The sequence below is a fragment of the Bolinopsis microptera genome, chromosome 6 (genome assembly GCF_026151205.1).
Source record: "Bolinopsis microptera isolate Bmic1 chromosome 6, MBARI_Bmic_1.0, whole genome shotgun sequence".
NCBI lineage: Eukaryota > Metazoa > Ctenophora > Tentaculata > Lobata > Bolinopsidae > Bolinopsis > Bolinopsis microptera.
Window position 1 is genome coordinate 2,864,186 of NC_087077.1, and position 19,430 is coordinate 2,883,615.

Below are 19,430 nucleotides of genomic sequence, written 5' to 3' on the forward strand. Positions count from 1 at the left end.
AGTGATAAATTTAGAAATTGATCGGATATCCGACTTCTTCAACATTATACATTTTATATTCTCATTTGTTATACTATATCAATACTCAACAGTACAATTATGGGAGAATAAAACAGTGCAATTTTTACTGGGCGGCGCTCAGCCTGTCATTCCGCCGAATCTTTATTTATGAACATAATAGCCTGGGGTCCCCAGGTAATGCAATTTATGAAGAACACGATGAATATCGCAACGTTAAATTATGTTCATACAAAAGAAACGATTACAAATTTTTAAGGGAACATAAAAATGATCAACATTAATGCAACTTTATGATAAAACATGACTGACCATAACTTGGAAGTTTGAATTGTCAAATATTCAACACTAGTAGTATTTAAGAAAACCTCAACCTACAAACTCATCATTTTAACCTAAGACCCTAGATTATCAGTGATTCGTCTCAAACTCATTACGATCATGAAAGGGCAAAGATGTGCAACACATTCACTTCCTATCTGGATATTTTCTGCTGAAAAAGTGGTGGGTAATTACTTTACTGAGAATAACAGAAATTACGGTCACGTACTCTATAGTTCGACACGTACTGTAGTTCGACAAAAGAACTGCAACTGGGTGCAGAAAGGGATATTTTTTTAATTAGATTACCTTAGGGCCAATAAATGTTGGTTACAAAAATGTTGGTTACCATAATTTTAGTCGCAAATTTCGCAGATTTTTAGTCTACAACAATTTTAGTCACATTTTTTGACTTTTCGAGACCATTTTCCATTCCATTTATTTGATTTTTCCATTATTTACCTATTTTTTTCGATTTCGCACATAAAGTCATACTAAAAGGGGTCGTTTCACATAATTACTTCAATGAGTTAAACTAGATAAGGATATTGCCTGATGGGAAAAGGAAATAAGATAATGTGAAAGCCGAAAAGCAATGGATTACACGTGTAATAGTCAAAGTAGTTCAGCAGTAGGAACGGTGATGTCATTATATTAATTATAAACAATGTAAGCTCAATAAGCAAATCATCAGCTCAAATCATTGAGCAATCTTGAGTCACATATGAAATTTGATAACATTCTGTTTTGCGATTATAAGACCATCTTCGATCAAACCAAATATTCAAGTGGTCCCCATTGATCCAGTAACCAGTAATCTAGTTTGGCGGATCATCAAATACGACACATTAAATATTAACATACGATCTTTGAATTAAGATTTGCACTACGTCTATCTGTATTCTGTACTGTAATGCATTGTAAATTGTGACCTTTGCATATGCTGTTTTTGGTTAGGTTTGGTATTCACCAAAGTCCTAACGGTTTGGACTTTGGTTAACGAGCAGACTTGCCACATAGGTCCGGGACATGTTATGACTTATTATTACAAGGAATAACATTTACTTTAAGTGACATGATACGTAGGTAAATAATTTCGCGCGCGTCGCGTCGACATGTCACGACGCGCGCAGAATCCATTGAGCTGGCCTCGTAAGATTGTCGCCGCGGCTTCCAAATACTTAGATGTCCCTCCCTATATAGCCAGCCGTTTCTGTTGTACATCATTGTTTTAAATGTAGATTTCAGTTCGGTTCGTGTCGGCCGTAATACACAGTAGTACAATAAGGTCAAGTGGATACGACCACCATATACCAACTGCTCCACGGGAATAGAAGTGAAAGTTTACAGTGTACAGCGAATAATTGAGATAAGTGCACACTGATGGGGGCGTCACGTGACCCTGGTAGCGTCACGTGACCCTGTACAATACGTATTAGGAGCAGGGAGAGGTGGGCAGTCTGACATTGCTTGATGAGGGCAATGTCCTCTCACTGTACACTTCAATAACTTGGAGATGTTTGGAGCGAAATGTATTTAAATTCTGGGCCGAATTAAAAGGGTGGGTCGCAGCAAGAGGATATATTTTGTAGAGTAATTTACGTCACCACTGGTGACGTCACCAGTGATACAAATTAAACAGGGAAGGATGAAGCACTTTAAAATATTGACCTTAAGAGGAGGCTGTAACGATTTAATTTTCATAACAATTTAAAATTCTAAATAAGTCAGGGTGGGTGGCATAACAATTTAAAATTTTAAAGTAGGTAGTCGTAGTAGGTAGGGTAAAGACCTAAATGAGGCATAATAATCAACATCATGACGGAGGCTTTTAAAATCCTACGACATTATGAGGTCAGCTAGAAAATTTGCTCTCCTCGATAATTCTTAAATAAATTTATCAAAGTAAGAGCCATCCTTGCGAAATATGTGACCACCCGACAATGTTGTTAAATGACTTGCAAGCTGATAGATTGCATGTTTAGCTTGGTTTTCATATCAGGACTTCAGATGCACTTTCTATCCTTTCCAAGTTGCGGGTAAAATGAGTTTTGTGCGTGCGATTAAAATATCAATATTATTTGAGAACAGAAATCAACAATCGTTTACAGAAGGACAGTATGATGGGTTAAAACACCCAGAAATTGCAATTTTATTTTATTGAAGATAATTGATTATGATTGACAAGAGAAAACGCATTATACTCACTTTCAGCCTAATGACAAAATTGGAATCTGTCAAGAACGAATGTTGAGACACGACAATTCGAGACACAAAATAAAGGGAGCCGAAATGTCCAGATCTTTAGCCAATGTACAGATTTTTAGCCAATCATATCTAAACTTTCGTCAAATTGAGCTAATTCTTACAACGCTTTGCATTCTTTACTAAACTTACATTGATATCAGTTTTACGACAAAGTCCATATTATATGTACATTTTCAAATTATTTAATGAAATTTGTAACATTATAATCAACTATTGCAGTTCAGATTTCAGAGGAACACCACCTGGATTTTTAGCGATCTATTTCCAAATTTATTTATTACACATACAAATAATCATCTAAGTATTTAAGAATAAGACTTTAATATTCAATAAATTATCAGAATATTTATTAAGAGAATCCACAGAAGTCCATGCTAAAACATCCTACACCCGGTGTAGGAATACTACACCCCTGCATTATACACACTATGCGTTCTGTAAAATGATATGTACAAGTCCACAAAAAGATTCTTGAAATACAGTGATTGGTGAAATTGTAAAAGCCTAAAAACTAAACAGCTTATAAACGACTATACAAAGCTTCCGTAAAATCAAATACCATGGAACCGACTGACATAGCTAAAGTATCAGCTTCACGCTGAGTTGCGCACTCCGCGTGCACTCTTACACAGTTCTCTGTACCACTGGGCCGCACAAAGCACCGCGCGCTCGAGAAATCTGACACAAGCGCGTCTACCTTCTCCTGCATGCCCTCAGGGGAGGATATCTTGCGTTCAGCATCTGTAGTCTTGATAATATCCCTGTCCCTGATATTTATCTTCAATTGTCTGTACGGTAGATCAGCGTACATTTCATTCCAGGATGCCGGAGATAGTTTGCATAGTTTCAGTATTGTTTCTATTGCTAGGATGTTGGTCACAGCGTCTCCTACTGCGGTGTTGATTAGTTTGGAGAAAGCAAGGAGTCTTGTTACCGCTGACTTCTGTGTTTTTCTAGTTTCACGAACTGTAGGGGTGTGATATTTAGGTTAATCATCCGTTCTCAGAGTCATTATGTATCAAGTCGATTATATCTATAAATAAATGAATTTGTCGACAATATAACCAGATCGCTTGTAAACCGTGACAATATAACCAGGTCGCTTGTAAACCGTGACTAATGACTACAATAGAAACATTAAAACTGAACGATATTCACCTGATCTGATATTGATCATCTCCATGGCAGTATCACTAAACAGAACAGTACCGTGTCCATTAGCTTCAAAATAAACCCCCACATCGAAATCCTCAGCTCGTTTGTGGAGGTGTTTTACTCCAGTTGGTACGCACACTACAGGTATTCCTTTAGAGTAAAGGTAGGAGGTGGAACTTCCGTTAGCGTACGCAGTTTGTACTACCTGCAAAATAGAGTAGAGAGGGGAGCCGGGGGCTGGTTGAGGGGGAGGGAAGGGGGATGGGTGAGAGGGAGGGAAGGGGGTGAGTGGGAGGGAAGGGGGGGGGGGGCTTGGAGGAGTCAATGAAGCATGCCAACAAATATTAAAAGCCTAATCTCTCTGTTGTGTAATAACTCTGTTGTGTAATAACTGTGTATCCGCCGTGATAAGACATATTACTATATATTTACATTGAAAATGTAATCAAATTACTCGATAAAGTTGCTATCCAGCGTTACAGAGTTAAAGGTGTAACAGTTTGTTAAGGGTGTAACAGATGTTAAGGGTGTAACAGATGTTACACAAGTTAATCTAATCGACCACAGGAGAAATAAAGGAGTCTTCTAACCAAATTATACGGTGAAGATTTAATTAATTAACAGGTTATAGTGAAGGATTTGTAATTTAAAAACCACACTTAATAATCGTGTATAAATTCATCATATAAGTGACAACAAAACTTGGAAACTATAATCACGTACACAAGATTTTACGAGTTTGAAAAATTCATAATCTAGTCTAGTCTAAATCTGATATCATGCAAAATTTATACAACCAAAAATATTTGGGTGGCTGTAATTAGGGAAGGAGAAAATACTTCTTCAACAGAAGATTTACAAACAACATTATAACCCTTTTCACCCTTTTAAAAAGTAATTTGATTGCAGTTAATAAAATATATTAAATTATGATTTACCCCGAGTGAGAGGTTGAGCTCTGCTTCTTGCATCAGAGAGTTGAGAAACCAAGCGAACAGTGTAGCTATCTTATCTCCATCTAACATGTAAAATTTGTGGTCCTGAACAATATTATCATAGAATTTAGATCAGTACATGTAACTGATAACAATATTATCATTATAGAGTTTAGTTCAGTTTATAACTGATAACAGTCCTGGACAACATTATCATTTATTCGGCTTAGCTGGGTAGGACTCTAATAATAAATTCCATTAAAAATGGTCGTTTTTGTGAATTGACATTTGAGCGATAAAAAATAGAAAAATAAAGTTTTGACAAATATGGTTAACAGAATATAATATGTAGTATGTATTTACTAATATAATAGTAATATAATAGTAATATAGTAGTATGTAGTATTGTAGTAGTACCTGAGAGTAGAAGAAGAGGGACCTGTCAGCGTCGCCATCTATTGTGTAACAATGTTCATTCTCCACATAGTTCACTCCTCGCGGAGCATTCTGCATCAACTGAGAAGGTAATATTAATTAAAATATTATAAGTGCACTAATGAGCACTTCGATGATCTACGAATGTGAGGCACAGATTAAATTCTTATATTTTTATAAATTTTGCTATTTCCATTTACCCTGGACTCATTTCTTCCTATTTTTTCTAACATAACCTAGGCATCATCAGTAATATTATTTAACGTTAAACTGGTAATATTTTCCGTGCCATACCCAGTGACTAACTTCCAATCACAATTAATGCTATAAATAAGCATAATTTATAGACTGCTACACCTGTCTTTTTAAGCACGTGCTAAATTAGTGCCCTTTTCAGATCCTGGACCCGGGAGCTGAGATCCAATTATCTCACAACGACGATAACAGCTGCCTTAAATATTCTATCAATGTCTTGTAAGAAGGGTATAGCTCACTATAGCAACTGGGTGCGTACATAGGGATTTTAAACTCCACATGCAAGAGGGACAGTTAGTCGCACGTGCAAAACGGAGCAAGGAGCAGTAGTTAGAAAAATTTATCCAGTAACTGGACGTTGCTTAAGTCTAATTACTTTACTGTTCCATTAGACAATTCTCCAATTTTTGTTGGAGCTCTCTCATGTTTTGGAAGGAGCTTTTTGTGAAAACCATCGCTATTTGTTTTGGTACTAACTACTAATGTCTGTTTAAATTGTAGAGTGGTGATCATTAGATAAATTTAAGAACCACCATGACCAATAGTTTAACTGTGCATCAATAGTCAATTCATCCAATTTAAGATTCTGAATCCCTCTAAATTCTGTGTTACTCTTATTTCACAAGTTGCTATATTAAATGCTACAAAGACAAAACGTGGAAAGAATAATATTTCTCTGCCCAGATGCAAGGATGGTGATATGTGCAATTCTTTTGCTGGCTCATCTCTTGATCGCTTTTAAAGGTGTAACAGCGAAGGGTAGGTCCGGTCTTCGAAAACCGAAAAAATATTTGACTTACAAAAATTTCGGTCCTAGTTTTTTCTCAACATTTTTAGAAACCTGAATAAAAAGTTGACCTTTTTGGCCCCTTGCCCAGATTTTATGGGGGGCAATGGCCCCCGCTTCCCACACCCCTGACTGTCCGCCTATGTCCTGTCCTGTCCTTTTTGGATTCAATGAGACAAGCGGACATAGACGGACCTGACACCCCCCCCCCCCCCCCTATAATACATAGTTTTCCTAATTCCTCATGTTGCATGCATTATAAAAGCTCAACTTATTTCCAAAAATAATGAACATTTTCTCAGATTGTGGGCGATTACAGCATATCGGTGGTAAATGTGTAGAGCCTCTTAATGGCAACACAGCCACTGGAACTTATCTTGTCACCAACGAAGATTGTAAGGGAGACAGTTTTGTCTTCTGTATGGATTCAAACGGATACATAAAGCATGAGGAGAGTGGTCTATGCTGTGTAAACAGTGGAGAAGTGAGTTGAATAACGTCAATGATCAATATGCTTTCAACAATCCTCCTACACATTAATTTAACGCTTACAAACCCTTGCTCACAAACAAGACATCGTGAGTCGAGTGGCGGCTAGAATTGCACATCTGTAAATATGCAATCCGTTATTCTTAGAGTTCTTTCTTACAGGCACCTAGAAACCATCTTATTCTAACGGAATGCACGACTGCTGATAAATGGCAATTTACACGTCAAAGAAGTATCAAAAAAATCAGCGCTGATTTTGAACGATGTTGGAGTCCAAGTGGAGGGAGTGCAAATCCTAGTAATAACAATAAATTAGTTGAGGCGGGTTTTTGTAACGAGAACAGACTTAAGTTTACGTGGGAAAAGCTAGGTACCTGAGTTTTAACATCTCCTAAAATACGTTTGTATTTTCTATTCAAAAATCAAAATATTAATGGTGTGGTCTACGATAATATATTATATCCAATATATTTTATCGAATGTCATTATATCAACGTCTTGTTCAGATTGTTCTAAACTTCCTGAAGACTGGACTGGAGTGTTTACAAATACAGAGTTCCCAGTAGATAATGGAGCAACTATAACTGTATTCTGCCAGGAAGGCCATGTAAACGTAGGAAGCAGTGTAGTTACTTGTAACACGGACTTTATGGAATACGAATCAAAACCTAGTTGTATTATACGATCAGGTAAATTTTGCAAATTTTGCTGTTCACTTTTGTCCGTTAATGTCCGCCTATTATATCTGCCAATGTCCTGTCCGGTCCTTTTTGATTCTATGAGACAATCGGACATAGACGGACGTGTCACCCCCCCCCCCCCCCCCCCAATAAGGCAGAGAAAAGTATTTATAAACAGTAACTAGTATACCCTTGACAGGAACATGTTCCCCCGGTCAGTACTGGAGCACAGGGACAAGCCAATGTGAGAGCTGTGCTGCAGGAGAATACAGTGAGGGAGGAGAAGCAACCCAGTGTGATCCGTGTACGGGTGGTAAAACAGTGCTAGCAGGACAAGGAACCAGCGCTCAGTCTTGTAGATGGGGTAAGTAGAGTAGAGTAGAGTAGAGTAGAGTGGAGTGGAGTGGAGTGGAGTGGAGTGGAGTGGAGTGGAGTGGAGTGGAGTGGAGTGGAGTGGAGTGGAGTGGAGTGGAGTGGAGTGGAGTGGAGTGGAGTGGAGTGGAGTGGAGTGGAGTGGAGTGCAAGTGGAGTAGAGTGAGGTGGAGTAGAGTAGAGTAGAGTAGAGTAGAGTAGAGTAGAGTAGAGTAGAGTAGAGTAGAGTAGAGTAGAGTAGAGTAGAGTAGAGTAGAGTAGAGTAGAGTAGAGTAGAGTAGAGTAGAGTAGAGTAGAGTAGAGTAGAGTGGAGTGGAGTAGAGTAGAACTATGCGGCAAGTTCTATTGGTAGGAGTAAAGAGGCGGGCCGGTGAGGAACTCAATGTTTGAGCTCTTCACTGATATATGAGATCTTTTTAATAGCCTACAAGTTAATTAAGTAAATTGAATTTATTAAGTTTATAACGAATTAGGTTAAATAACTAAATTAAAATATCAAAATGGTATTATTTCAGATGTGGAAGTAACCAATCTAGAAGTTCATGTTAGCACAGCGAGCATTCTAACTTGCACTGTAACTGGAATCCAAGATCCCGTCACAATCACTTGGTCAGGATCGACAGACTTTGGAGATGATTATACTCAAGAATTTGGGAAGATAACATCAGGAAAACAGACAACAAAACTAGTTGTCAGTGGGGATGTGGTAACTGAGGATGAAACATACACTTGTACGGTCACCGGTATAGAGCTAGCGGATCACCAGCAAGAGCTAGCTCAGCTGGAGGTGTATGGTAAGTGAAACTGAAATTATACGTTTTATTGTCCAATTCTTAAGGCGCATTAAATCCTAGACATAAAATGGAAAAATTAATTCGCTTTTTTTAATTTCAGACGTTTACCCGAGGCATGTTGAAACAAAAGCGGGTACGAATGCAACGATTGAGTGTTGGATAAGATCAAGAGGAATATTAATTTTAATGACGGTGGAATGGCTGACAAGCGGAGGCAACAGTATTGACCCAACAACGGTAGAACGTGATAACGAGCAGACGCAGTTTATGACTCTAGAGGTGGAGGGACACGATGTAGATCAGGATAAAACCTACACCTGCAGAGTAACTTCAGGAAAGTATCCCAACTCACCAAGTTCTGAAACAGATGTTCAACTGAATGTGTACGAGGTAACAACCTTCAGCGCTGAGGTTAGATCCGGTACAGACGCCATTATAACCTGTGAAATAGCGGGAATAACAAACAGAGTTTACGTTTATTGGCTGGAACCTTCAGGTAATGTAATTTATGCGGACTCTAACAGTAACTACATTCCAAACTCTGGAACTTTGGATAACAACAGGCAGACAGCTACTCTGGAGGTTAAAGGAGCTACAGAAGACACAACTTTCACTTGTAGAGTCATGTCTAGACCTATACCTAGACCTAGCTCGCCATATTCTGACACTGATGTCCAGCTCACTGTTTATGGATGTTCAAGGGACCCCAAACTCACTTTCACAGTCAAAGGGAAGCCTGTAGATAAAGTAAAGTTAGGAGAAGCTGTGACGGTGACATGTGCTCCAGGATACACACCATCTGGTCCCAACTCAGACACAACTACTACAGCTGCAACCTGTGTAAAGGTTGATAGCATGCAGTTTCATGACACATCATTTGAATGTGATGACACAAACAGCTGCAGAGTAAAAGAACAACTGCCGCCAGACCTGGACATTACACTAGCCCAAGATATGTGGGCTGATGGAGAAACTGGTGAAATAACATGGAAGTGTAAAGCAGGTTCTGTTAACATGACAGAGTGCACCGAATGGAAGTGTAAAGTTGGAAAAGTCAAGTGTTTATCGATCGACAAACTCATCACGGAGATAGAATTCTGTAAGATCTGTCCACCAAAGACGTATCATGACTCAAGTAGGAGTATTTGTGAAAAGTGTCCAGTGGGCCACAAGTCTGGTTACGGGTTTGAAAAGTGCTTCAGTAAGTGTATTAAATTTACTTTTGTTTAAGGTATATTTGGTATAGTATATAAAAAGTTGACGAAAGTTATCCACTGGTCTTAGCAGAAAACTCGTGTCTTTTCTATTTAAGTTTTCAGATGATCAGATTATAACGTCATGACAGTTGACAGCTATACAGCTATAAACTTATAACTTGTTATAAATCGAATCAAAATAAATTACTAATTTGTTCATCTGGTATCTTATAAGATGGCTATTTCACCCTCAAATTATGGTAATGTTTGTATCTAGGTGACTACAGAACAGGTGCCAATAATTTAAGGGTGAAGCCTAAATAGATAATTATTTAAACTAACAACCTTATCTGAGAATGGGATGATTTCCAGTAGTATTGTCATTAACCAGCTGTTACAAGCAGTGAAGACAAAACAATCTTCTGCTGCTTGTGACAGTAGTGTCAGGTACTGTAAGCAGATTTGTGGAGAGAAAACTGTAACAGTGAAAACATGAAGTACTAATCATGGGAAGAATTGGGAAGATGAAAATGTATCAAAGAAAAACTGAGAGGCTGTTTGGGAAACTGATAAACTTCTATCAAGATAAGGCCTTCATTCAATGATAAACAAGGAAAGGACTGAAGATAATTTTACCCCTTGTTTTATACTTTTATTTAAGACATTTAAAGCTGCAACTTAGTCTGAGATCTGAGATTTCTGAGTTCTGAGATTTCTGAGTTCTGAGATTTCTGAGTTCTGAGATTTCCGAGTACTGAGATTTTTCAAGTTCATTCAGCCATGAAATTGTTCATAGATATATGTAATTTTGTTGCGTGTAAGCATTCATCTGCATTCATGGTTATGATTATAATTTAAATTATTACTAGCTGGCTAGAATGTAACACAGTTATGATATATGTTAACTGTCAAAACACATTTAATGGATTCGGGAGCTTTCGTTTTATCAGACTTTTAGACAGTCGTAAAAAAATGAACTAAAAAATATAAACTGAGCTACATATTTATCAAACAGATGAAACGATTTCAAGATTTGATAGCATTTTGGCCTGACTTAGATCGAGCGCCGAGGCAGTCCTTCTGATAATCACGTGACCGGTCCAGATATCTAGTAATTATCATTTAACGAACTAATTAATAGCTCTTATTTATTCCTGTCCCATGGGACTAGGATCATATCACCAGAATGTAAAACTCTTTAAATATCCCTAAATCTCTCTAAAGTTAAGCCCTTTTAATTAATATACCTTAACAAAGTCAGCTCCACAGTTTTCGTTGAGTCTCCCAGTAGAACCATCATTACAGATAGTGATGTCGATATGATCGGATAGTAAAGGTGCTATGGTCCGCAGGGCAATAGCTCCCACCCCGTTAGCGCAGTCTACCTGAAACAACGGGCTAATTAAATAATCTATATTATATTATTTATAATACGTGTTGAAACCGTTAATATTAAAATTTATTATTATGAGAACGTGATCAATTCGAAAGACGGAACATTTTTGAAATTTATGACCGATTCTGTACATTTTGCAGTAATTACATCCTTTTCACTGCAAACCAAGCACGGTAGTCAACAGAGTGATTTTGATGATTTTTATTGAAAATAATATTTCAATTTACAAAATGGTGTTAATTAAAATACTCATCGGGTGGTAATTATTTTGAATCACAAACTTCAAAATTCTGCAAAAATGGATGCAAACAAAGATACGATAAGTCTGATTTTCCGATGTATGTAATCCGAAAACACGAATTCACCATAGAATAAAAATATAACATCAATGAGTACAAAATCTAAAAATCATATTTAAATCAAAAATAAACCAGCTCTATGCTCTATGCATCTAATGGATAACGTATTATAAATAAACTATTAATTTCAGCAATGTTCTCTCTTAAAAAGGTCATCTGGGGCCCTGACAATCCTATCTCTTATCTCGCCAGCCAATTGTTCAGTGCTGGCCACTACCACTCTTCTCCGAGTCAGATCAAACTCTTCTCCAGGTACAGTGGATATCACTACTCCTCCTGCTTCACTTGCTATGACCACTGCTGCTGCCATGTCCCAGATGTGGAGCCCTTCTAACCAGAATCCGTCAACATTTCCTGAAACGAGAATTAAATTAGGGATACAAAATAATGTACAACAGAATGACTTAATTTTGGGGGCTGATTTTGATATCATAGTCATATTCCCTCAGCTCTGGATATGATTTTGGTTAATGCCACAAAATTTAAAACCCAATAGAAATTAAACTAGAAGTAAAAGCAAGAGTAAACTAACCAGCAGCAAGTTGGCAGATCATGATAGCGCTGCTTCCTCCCAACCTGAGACCATGACAACACCCTTCTCTCTCCCCACTCACCCTCTGAATACTCTCCATACTCTCCCTCAGCCCCATACCTTTACTGGGTATCACGTACGTGGACACCAGCGCTCTATTCAGGGCTGTTGTTTCAGACACTCTGATAGGACGGCCGTTCAGAGCCGCTCCAAAACCCCTCCTACCCGTGTAGAGATCCCTGAGTATGGGGCAGTAGATAACACCGAACTTGGAGGTCTTGTCCACGGTGAACCCTATACAGATGCAACACTCGGGGTTACTGTGGACAAAGTTGGTTGTTCCGTCTATTGGATCTACGATCCAAGTTCTGCGATTGTCGAATATTGCTCCCTCCGAAGATTCCTCTCCGATTGTGTTATCAGAGGGATATTTTGTTCTTATCGCACTGAATATTGCTGCCTCGACTGCTTGGTCTGTTTTGGTGACAAGATCCGATCCGAATGATTTAGTCTGGATATCCTTGTTGGAGTGGAACGCGGGAGTGAACGTCTGGGATACTTCTTGGACTAGTTTAAGTGCAAACTCGTATTCCTCTTGGTACGCGAAATGCGCTGCCATAATTGTCTTAACCTAGCTGTTAAGAATATCACCCGTTAGATTTGATTTAATAGAGAAATTAAACGACTTTAATTTACTATTTCCCATTATCAAACAAACCGAACCTTTATTGAGTGTTTCACATCATCCTTTCCGTACAAATGTATAAAGCTGTCAGCAAAAGTCCGGTAGTAGTCCTGGAGAGTGTTAGGTTTGGAGATGTTGGTTTGCTTGACAATCCAATGTAGCTGGGGTGTGGTGCACACTCCGATGTTGTGTACCTGTAATCAGACACGTGTCAGTAACCACGTGTCAGTAACCACGTGTCAGTAACCACGTGGTACATTCTTCTCGCCCAATAAGAGGAGTGGTAGTCTGATAATTAAGATTAAAAACTCGGACCTGAACCTAAATAAAATTTCAATCACGTACTTCAACCGTTTTTAATTACAAATTTAGATTCTTAAACGTTATTCAAAATCTCTTATTCCACGGAGGAAATGGTCATAAAATCTTACCTTACATTGTAAATTTTCAGCGCCAGCAGTAACAGCAGCCACAATGTCAGGTCCACTTTCCCGAGTGTCCCGTCCTACTACCAGTTTCCCACGTGAGCTCGTCAGGGTCACTTCCGCCTCATCAGAAAAGTCCTGCAGCACCTGGTGTACGTTTTGGTAAAATTGTTATTTTATAATCAATGTTCATATTATGTTCAAGGATTTACACTTTACTGTAGTTATATGTGGTGAGTACAATGTACACATAACGTAAAATTGTGTATATTATAACTTTGTTGAATGTTGATACGTGCCCAATACGAAAATTTGATCGGCTGCAGAATTTTGCAAACATTATTTTGTTAATTTGATCAACAAAAAGAACTTGAAGTTCTTCTCCAATGACTGAAATTCAATCCATGTAATAATGAGTAACGTGCCACATCCTAGCAGACGTAGTGTATTGAATAAGTAGAACGAAGTCAATTATCACCACACTTACGTTACAGAAGCACACCCACACCCACACCCACACCCACACCCACACCCACACCCACACCCACACCCACACCCACACCCACACCCACACCCACACCCACACCCACACCCACACCCACACCCACACCCACACCCACACCCACACCCACACCCACACCCACACCCACACCCACACCCACACCCACACCCACACCCACACCCACACCCACACCCATGCTAACCTCAACAAGAGAAGCAGAGTCAGTGTTTGACAGCTGAGTAGAGTAATGCTCCCACCTAGGCAGCAGCATTTCACCCTGGGGTTCCACCACTTTCAGACCATTATCTTCTGGTGGGTTGTGGGAGGCTGTCACCATCACTCCGATAGTTGCCTTCACTGATTTAGCTCTGATAATTAAATCTGGATAACTGCAAAGTAATTACTCCAACTGAATATCTTTGAATTCCTCGCAGATCTATTCGAAAAATTTGGGTGAATGCCTTGCACAAATGTTTTTTTCCCAATGCTCTTGATCAAATTTCTAGTACAAATAATTCAGAGCACATTGTATTATAATAACCTGAGGGCAGCGAGTAATCCCATTCTATAAGCAGCAGGAGGTAATATATCCGCTTTACACCGGAATCCAGCTGTTCCGTACGCGTACTTCACATCTGGGGGGATGTTGTAGTTGGAAGCAGTGGCCCGGACAGTCTCCAGTGTAACCTCCAGAGGAGACACTCCGTCTCCAGACATTATCTGATCAGGTGAAGTGTTTAAACTTTGAAATTTGAGGTGTGGGTTTAAGTCGTGATATGACTTTTAAATTTCACGCCAAATGCCTTTGGATTTATGGAAGTGTGCAAGAGTTCACTATATTGACTGTTTTTGGGAGTATTACAATAATATGATAGGTTATCATTTGGAAAACTGAGGCGTATCTTTAATTTTTAACCTTATAAGTTATAAGGCTTAACTGGTCACATGTGATATACTCACTATTACCACTTAAATCAATTAAACACAGTGTCTGCGGAAATATAATATAATGATTAATGAACTATGAACGAAATCAACTATGAAACACAGCATACACGTGCAAAGTTTTTAAAGATTAAACCGGTTTAGCTAAAATAAAATCATACTGTCTAATAAACTGGCCGAAATTAATTTGAAATATCTTGAACTATTAACGAAACTTTTAACATACTGTATTAAGACTTATTATTATAGAGTTTGTAAACCAATCATGATTCTATTTTATGATTTCAATTATTGCAGCCATTATAATTTATATTTTTTCAGTCTAATTATCAATCAAATTGTAACGATGACCTCGCTGTAACTTAATATAACGATTTTTCATATTCTCAATTCAATAGCAAAGTTACTTGTTTGATTAAATTAACAACGAATTGAATGCAGCTTTAATAATTATTGGTGACCATGGTCTTAAAATCTCCAGATGAAAATTATATATTTTGAAAATCAATTATTTCTTGAATTTACTTAAACAATGGCAAAAAATCAACAAACGATCATATTTATATGCCCATAAAAGAAACCATTTTCTGAGTAATCATGCACTACTCAACTGAAATTTCCGAGCACGAAGAGAGAAAAAAGTGAGGCCAAACTTTCACGACAGTAATGAACAAATATAGTTTCACGCAAATTTGTTTTCTCATTTAGATATAAATAATCTTTGGGAGGGTAGAATACCGGCCAATCTAATCAATCCGAGTAGATAAACCATGCATGACAAATGATATTTGTTAAGTGCAAGTGTAAGGTGTGAAGACTGCTTGTGAAGTTTATTAATTAACAAAATGAACTTTTGTTTCAAATTTATATCATACATACTATTACAACAGGTTCTAAGAATCTGATATTTATTCAATCGGAGATTTAAACATTAAATTACAAATATTATTGATTATAGGTTCGTCAGCTCCTTAAGTTAAACATGTAACATAACACTACAGCATATTGTGATGATTCTCAGCCATTAAATCATCTAGCTACCTTGATATTCTACACGAATTACGCATTCTAACTAGTTGCAACATACTGATCTGGGAAAATGAGTTATCGTTTAAGTAAAATGTTCATCAGTTTCATCGCTGCCACACAAAATCATTGCAAAGACTTATATTAACCCTAAGGCTTGTTCCGAAAAAATCAATCATCGGTAAAACGACTATTATATAACACTACAATTCAAGTGAGCTCCTTCTCAAAGCTTGCTGTGTAACCCATTTGTACCGGTGTGTCCGTTGTGGTAACCATTTTTGTGTGTCACTTCAAGATGTAAAGGCAAACTGAAAAATTTGTCCTTGACTAAATCTTCAAGGTTTTCACCAGTACAGCTCACCAAGGGTGAGATCTCACATAGTCCTTCATTTTTGAAAGTTCCCCCAGCTCTGATGATCCATCTCTTGTGTTGATTGGAAAGGTCCTCCAAGCATGTCTGAGGTGAGCATTTTGGGGCTCCAGGAGGATTCTTGAGAGGAGAAAATTCTTCGTTTCTGGCTACCTCGAGAACGGTGAACTTCTCTGAGAACTGGAATACATCAAACACAAACTTCTCCATCTTGATACCATTGATCTCGGTTGGCAGAACTCTTTCTCCTGAACTGTTGATAGTTGGAATTTTCTTTCTAGCAACATGATGAATGAGTTGGGATTCTTTTCCCTCAATCACTTTTGTTAGAAAACTAGTTGTGAAATAATGATTGCATATGTTTCCTTGAGAGAATAATAATTTTCCTTCACTGTCAACCATATTAGCGGTCTCCTTTGAAATTTCGCTATATTCTACAACTTTCCAGGTCCCATTACATTCACAAATAACACCAACAGCTTCAGTGGGGTATGCTTTGCTCACTACTTTTGCACCACAATCCGATTGTCGATCAAGGCAGCATCCAATGAAAAGTGGATCAGGGACTTTGTTTAAAATGTTATCAACACAATAACAATGTACGCTCCTGACACCCTTTTTGAGCATGTCCTGCAGCACTCCTTCATTTCCCATGGACCTATACAGATCACCATTACCACCTGGTGCTCTAGCGATTGAAAATTTGCTGTCCATTATCACTTTTCCATCAAGAGATAAACAAGGTATCATTTCTTGTTCAAAGAAGATGATATTTTCTTCAGACAAACCAAACCATCCATTAGATTTGAAGTAGTCAACAGTGGCTTTCTTTGTATGTTCACTGGTCATTATGTACCATCTAATAGCTTTGGAGGATCCGTACATTTCAGCTGCCAATTGTTCTTGCTTACGTACACGCTCAGCCTGTAATTGATATAAACACTTGCTACTTTGCAATCCAACATTGTACATTCCCTTAGGATAAGGGACACCGAGACGTGTACCCTGACCACCAGCCATTAGAAGCAGAGCAACTTTCCCTTCACTTATCTCTTTCAGCCCTCGGTTAGTCCACTTTTCATTGATCTTATTTGAAATGAATACACTTTCACATGCATCAGGGGGTAGTGGCTTGAGATAATCCTCTTTTCCAGGTGCAGAGAGTTCCTTTTGCATACATCTTTTAAAGCTCTTCAGATGATCGGTAAAATCGATCGACTGTATATCTCGATAAAGATCATCTTTTTGATCTGATGATAGGTCTTCCCAGTGAGCTAAAAGATGTTCCTGGCCATGTGCAGCCAAGGATGACTTCAAGATTGCAATGTCTTCATCAGTAAAAGTCATCCTTGGAAGGAACTCTGAAGAATAATAATTTAAGAATATAGATTTTACTTGATCTTGCTACCAACAAATGAAAAGCTGGCACCTTTAGTAGGAATATTGAAATAAGCAAATCAAATATATCATTTCATTTCATTTCAACTTGTATTTTAATAGGTATCGTGCATTATCTATGACTAGCACTTCCCTGCGCAGACTGCAATTCTTATTTCTGATAATGGTGTACTGCCAGAATATAGAATAAATCAAATCAAATAATAACCCTTGACAAAATCAGGTAAGAGAGGAACTTCATGGATAAGGTTTTCCTAAAATTACTTAGAGGGCAAGTTCTTAGAGGGCAGTGGCATAACGTAGCCTATTGGCGCCCCCGCCGAAAATGCACCCCCCCCCCCCCCCCCCCCCCCCGGCCCCCCTGTTGGCGCCCCCTCCCCTTTTGGCGCCCCTCCCTAAAATTGAACAAATTAGGTAATTTTAGAGGATACGCTGGTAAAATCTCTAAAAATGTGTGTTCCCAGAGCAAAACACACAGTATTGCTAGTACCTCAGTTAAGTTTTTCAAAATTGTCCCACATTCAAACAACGATTTTGCCCCTTAAGATGGCGCCCCCCCCCCCCCTCCACACACAGCGGGGTCAGCGGGGCCCTTCATTACGCCACTGGAGGAGGCTAGCACACTAAAACGAATATTTTTTCTAAAGCAGAATTTAAAAAGAAGTTTGCAACTTCAGAAGGAGAAACTTGGACCTGTCTAGATATTAATAAATCATCCTGATCTGATAGAGTAAAACTAAACTGGCTACGTCTGCAGCATGATCTGCACAACATAGGCAGGCTGTCAATTTGCAGCTTAAATGATAAATTTGACAGAATTGATGGAGCAACCATGCCCTATGTCATAAATGAACAGGAATTAATTGTCATTGAAAGGAATTAAGGATGCATTATATCAAGAGCTACTTGAATACTATTGTTTTAAATCTTGATTGATTTTTATAGCCAACTTTGCACTTATGGCTTAAACTAAATTGGTAGTGCCAGAGATCCACCGTGATCCTGGTACCAGGGCCCTGCCGTAGCCGGGATTGGACTTTTTACCAGCGTGACGGGAAAAAAGTCTAGATCTCTTCTCAAAAGTAATTATAGCATATTTTTATCTTAAACAAATTGCCATCTTAAACATGGATCACTTCCGCACTAATAGTTGATTCCGCTAAATTTTGTAACCAAATAGAGCTAAAATCCCGGTCCCAATCAAATTTGACTGATCCCGGCCGATTTCAAATTGGACAAAAATCCAGGTCCCGGTCAAAATTGACCAATTCTGCTCATGGTCCAGGCCATTTCAAAATTTATTATCCCGGTCGTTTGCTGGGTAGTGCTTGTTGCCATACTGGACACTGCAGCTGATTAAAACTGGAACCAGGACAGTCAAGGTTGCTATCAAGGAATACAAATATTATTTGTTTAATTGCATCCTTACTTAAATCACCCTTTTAGCCTTTTAAAGGACAAACAGTATTTACAAACTCAGCATAATATTTGTTGCACTTGTGATTATAGAAGGGACTGTTTACAATATAATAAATATTTCAAACAAATATTACACCCATTAAAGTGGAATTTAAGAAACATTAAATTTAATGCAATAACAATATAAAAATATGGAGGAAAAAAAACTAAATAACAACAAGACATTATTCATTTATTATTAAACCCAAATTTTTACATACACGGAAAAAAATTTGCAAACTTGATCTGGCAGTTATTTTTATTTCATGAAATGTGAATTGAACTCAGCTTGCTATTTTGTATCACGTTGGGACCCCACGGTCGTTTCCTGACGATACAGGGGGAGCCGCGCACTTCGTGCGCGGCGGGTCATACAACGTATGACAAGCTATTTTATGATTTACTTAATTTTATTTGTAAAATTTACTTAATCTTAGATTACACCTTCAAAATTTTTATGCTATGAAGAATTGAAAATTATCAATTGCAATTATAGCCTGGTAACTGGTACTAAAGTGTCAAGTGTATTATAACTTATTATAAACTTAGAGGACGTCGTCACTTCGCGCGCCGCGCGTATATATTGTCATGCTTGCTAGTCGCTGACGAGATTGTTGCTATGCACA

The 19,430-nt window shown here is 38.1% G+C and overlaps 3 protein-coding genes across 3 annotated transcripts; all 3 read right to left on the minus strand.

The window, feature by feature from the left end:
• Positions 1–2,544: 2,544 nt before the first annotated feature.
• On the minus strand, positions 2,545–14,321 carry LOC134816578 (phosphoacetylglucosamine mutase-like). The gene is made up of 9 exons (XM_063825489.1): positions 14,146–14,321; positions 13,807–13,972; positions 13,109–13,249; positions 12,716–12,871; positions 10,953–11,090; positions 5,115–5,213; positions 4,701–4,802; positions 3,766–3,967; positions 2,545–3,573 (listed from the first exon to the last, which is right to left on the minus strand). Exons 1-9 carry the CDS (start codon positions 14,319–14,321, stop codon positions 3,128–3,130), a joined length of 1,626 nt encoding a protein of 541 aa, XP_063681559.1. The 3' UTR covers positions 2,545–3,127.
• LOC134816579 (inositol monophosphatase 1-like) lies at positions 11,492–12,623 on the minus strand. Its single transcript, XM_063825490.1, has 2 exons — positions 11,993–12,623; positions 11,492–11,814 (listed from the first exon to the last, which is right to left on the minus strand). Exons 1-2 carry the CDS (start codon positions 12,609–12,611, stop codon positions 11,588–11,590), a joined length of 846 nt encoding a protein of 281 aa, XP_063681560.1. The 5' UTR covers positions 12,612–12,623; the 3' UTR covers positions 11,492–11,587.
• A 273-nt stretch (positions 14,322–14,594) lies between the features above and the next one.
• Positions 14,595–17,320, minus strand: LOC134816580 (UDP-N-acetylhexosamine pyrophosphorylase-like protein 1). Its single transcript, XM_063825491.1, has one exon. It carries the CDS (start codon positions 17,293–17,295, stop codon positions 15,802–15,804), a length of 1,494 nt encoding a protein of 497 aa, XP_063681561.1. The 5' UTR covers positions 17,296–17,320; the 3' UTR covers positions 14,595–15,801.
• Between the last annotated feature and the right edge of the window lie 2,110 nt (positions 17,321–19,430).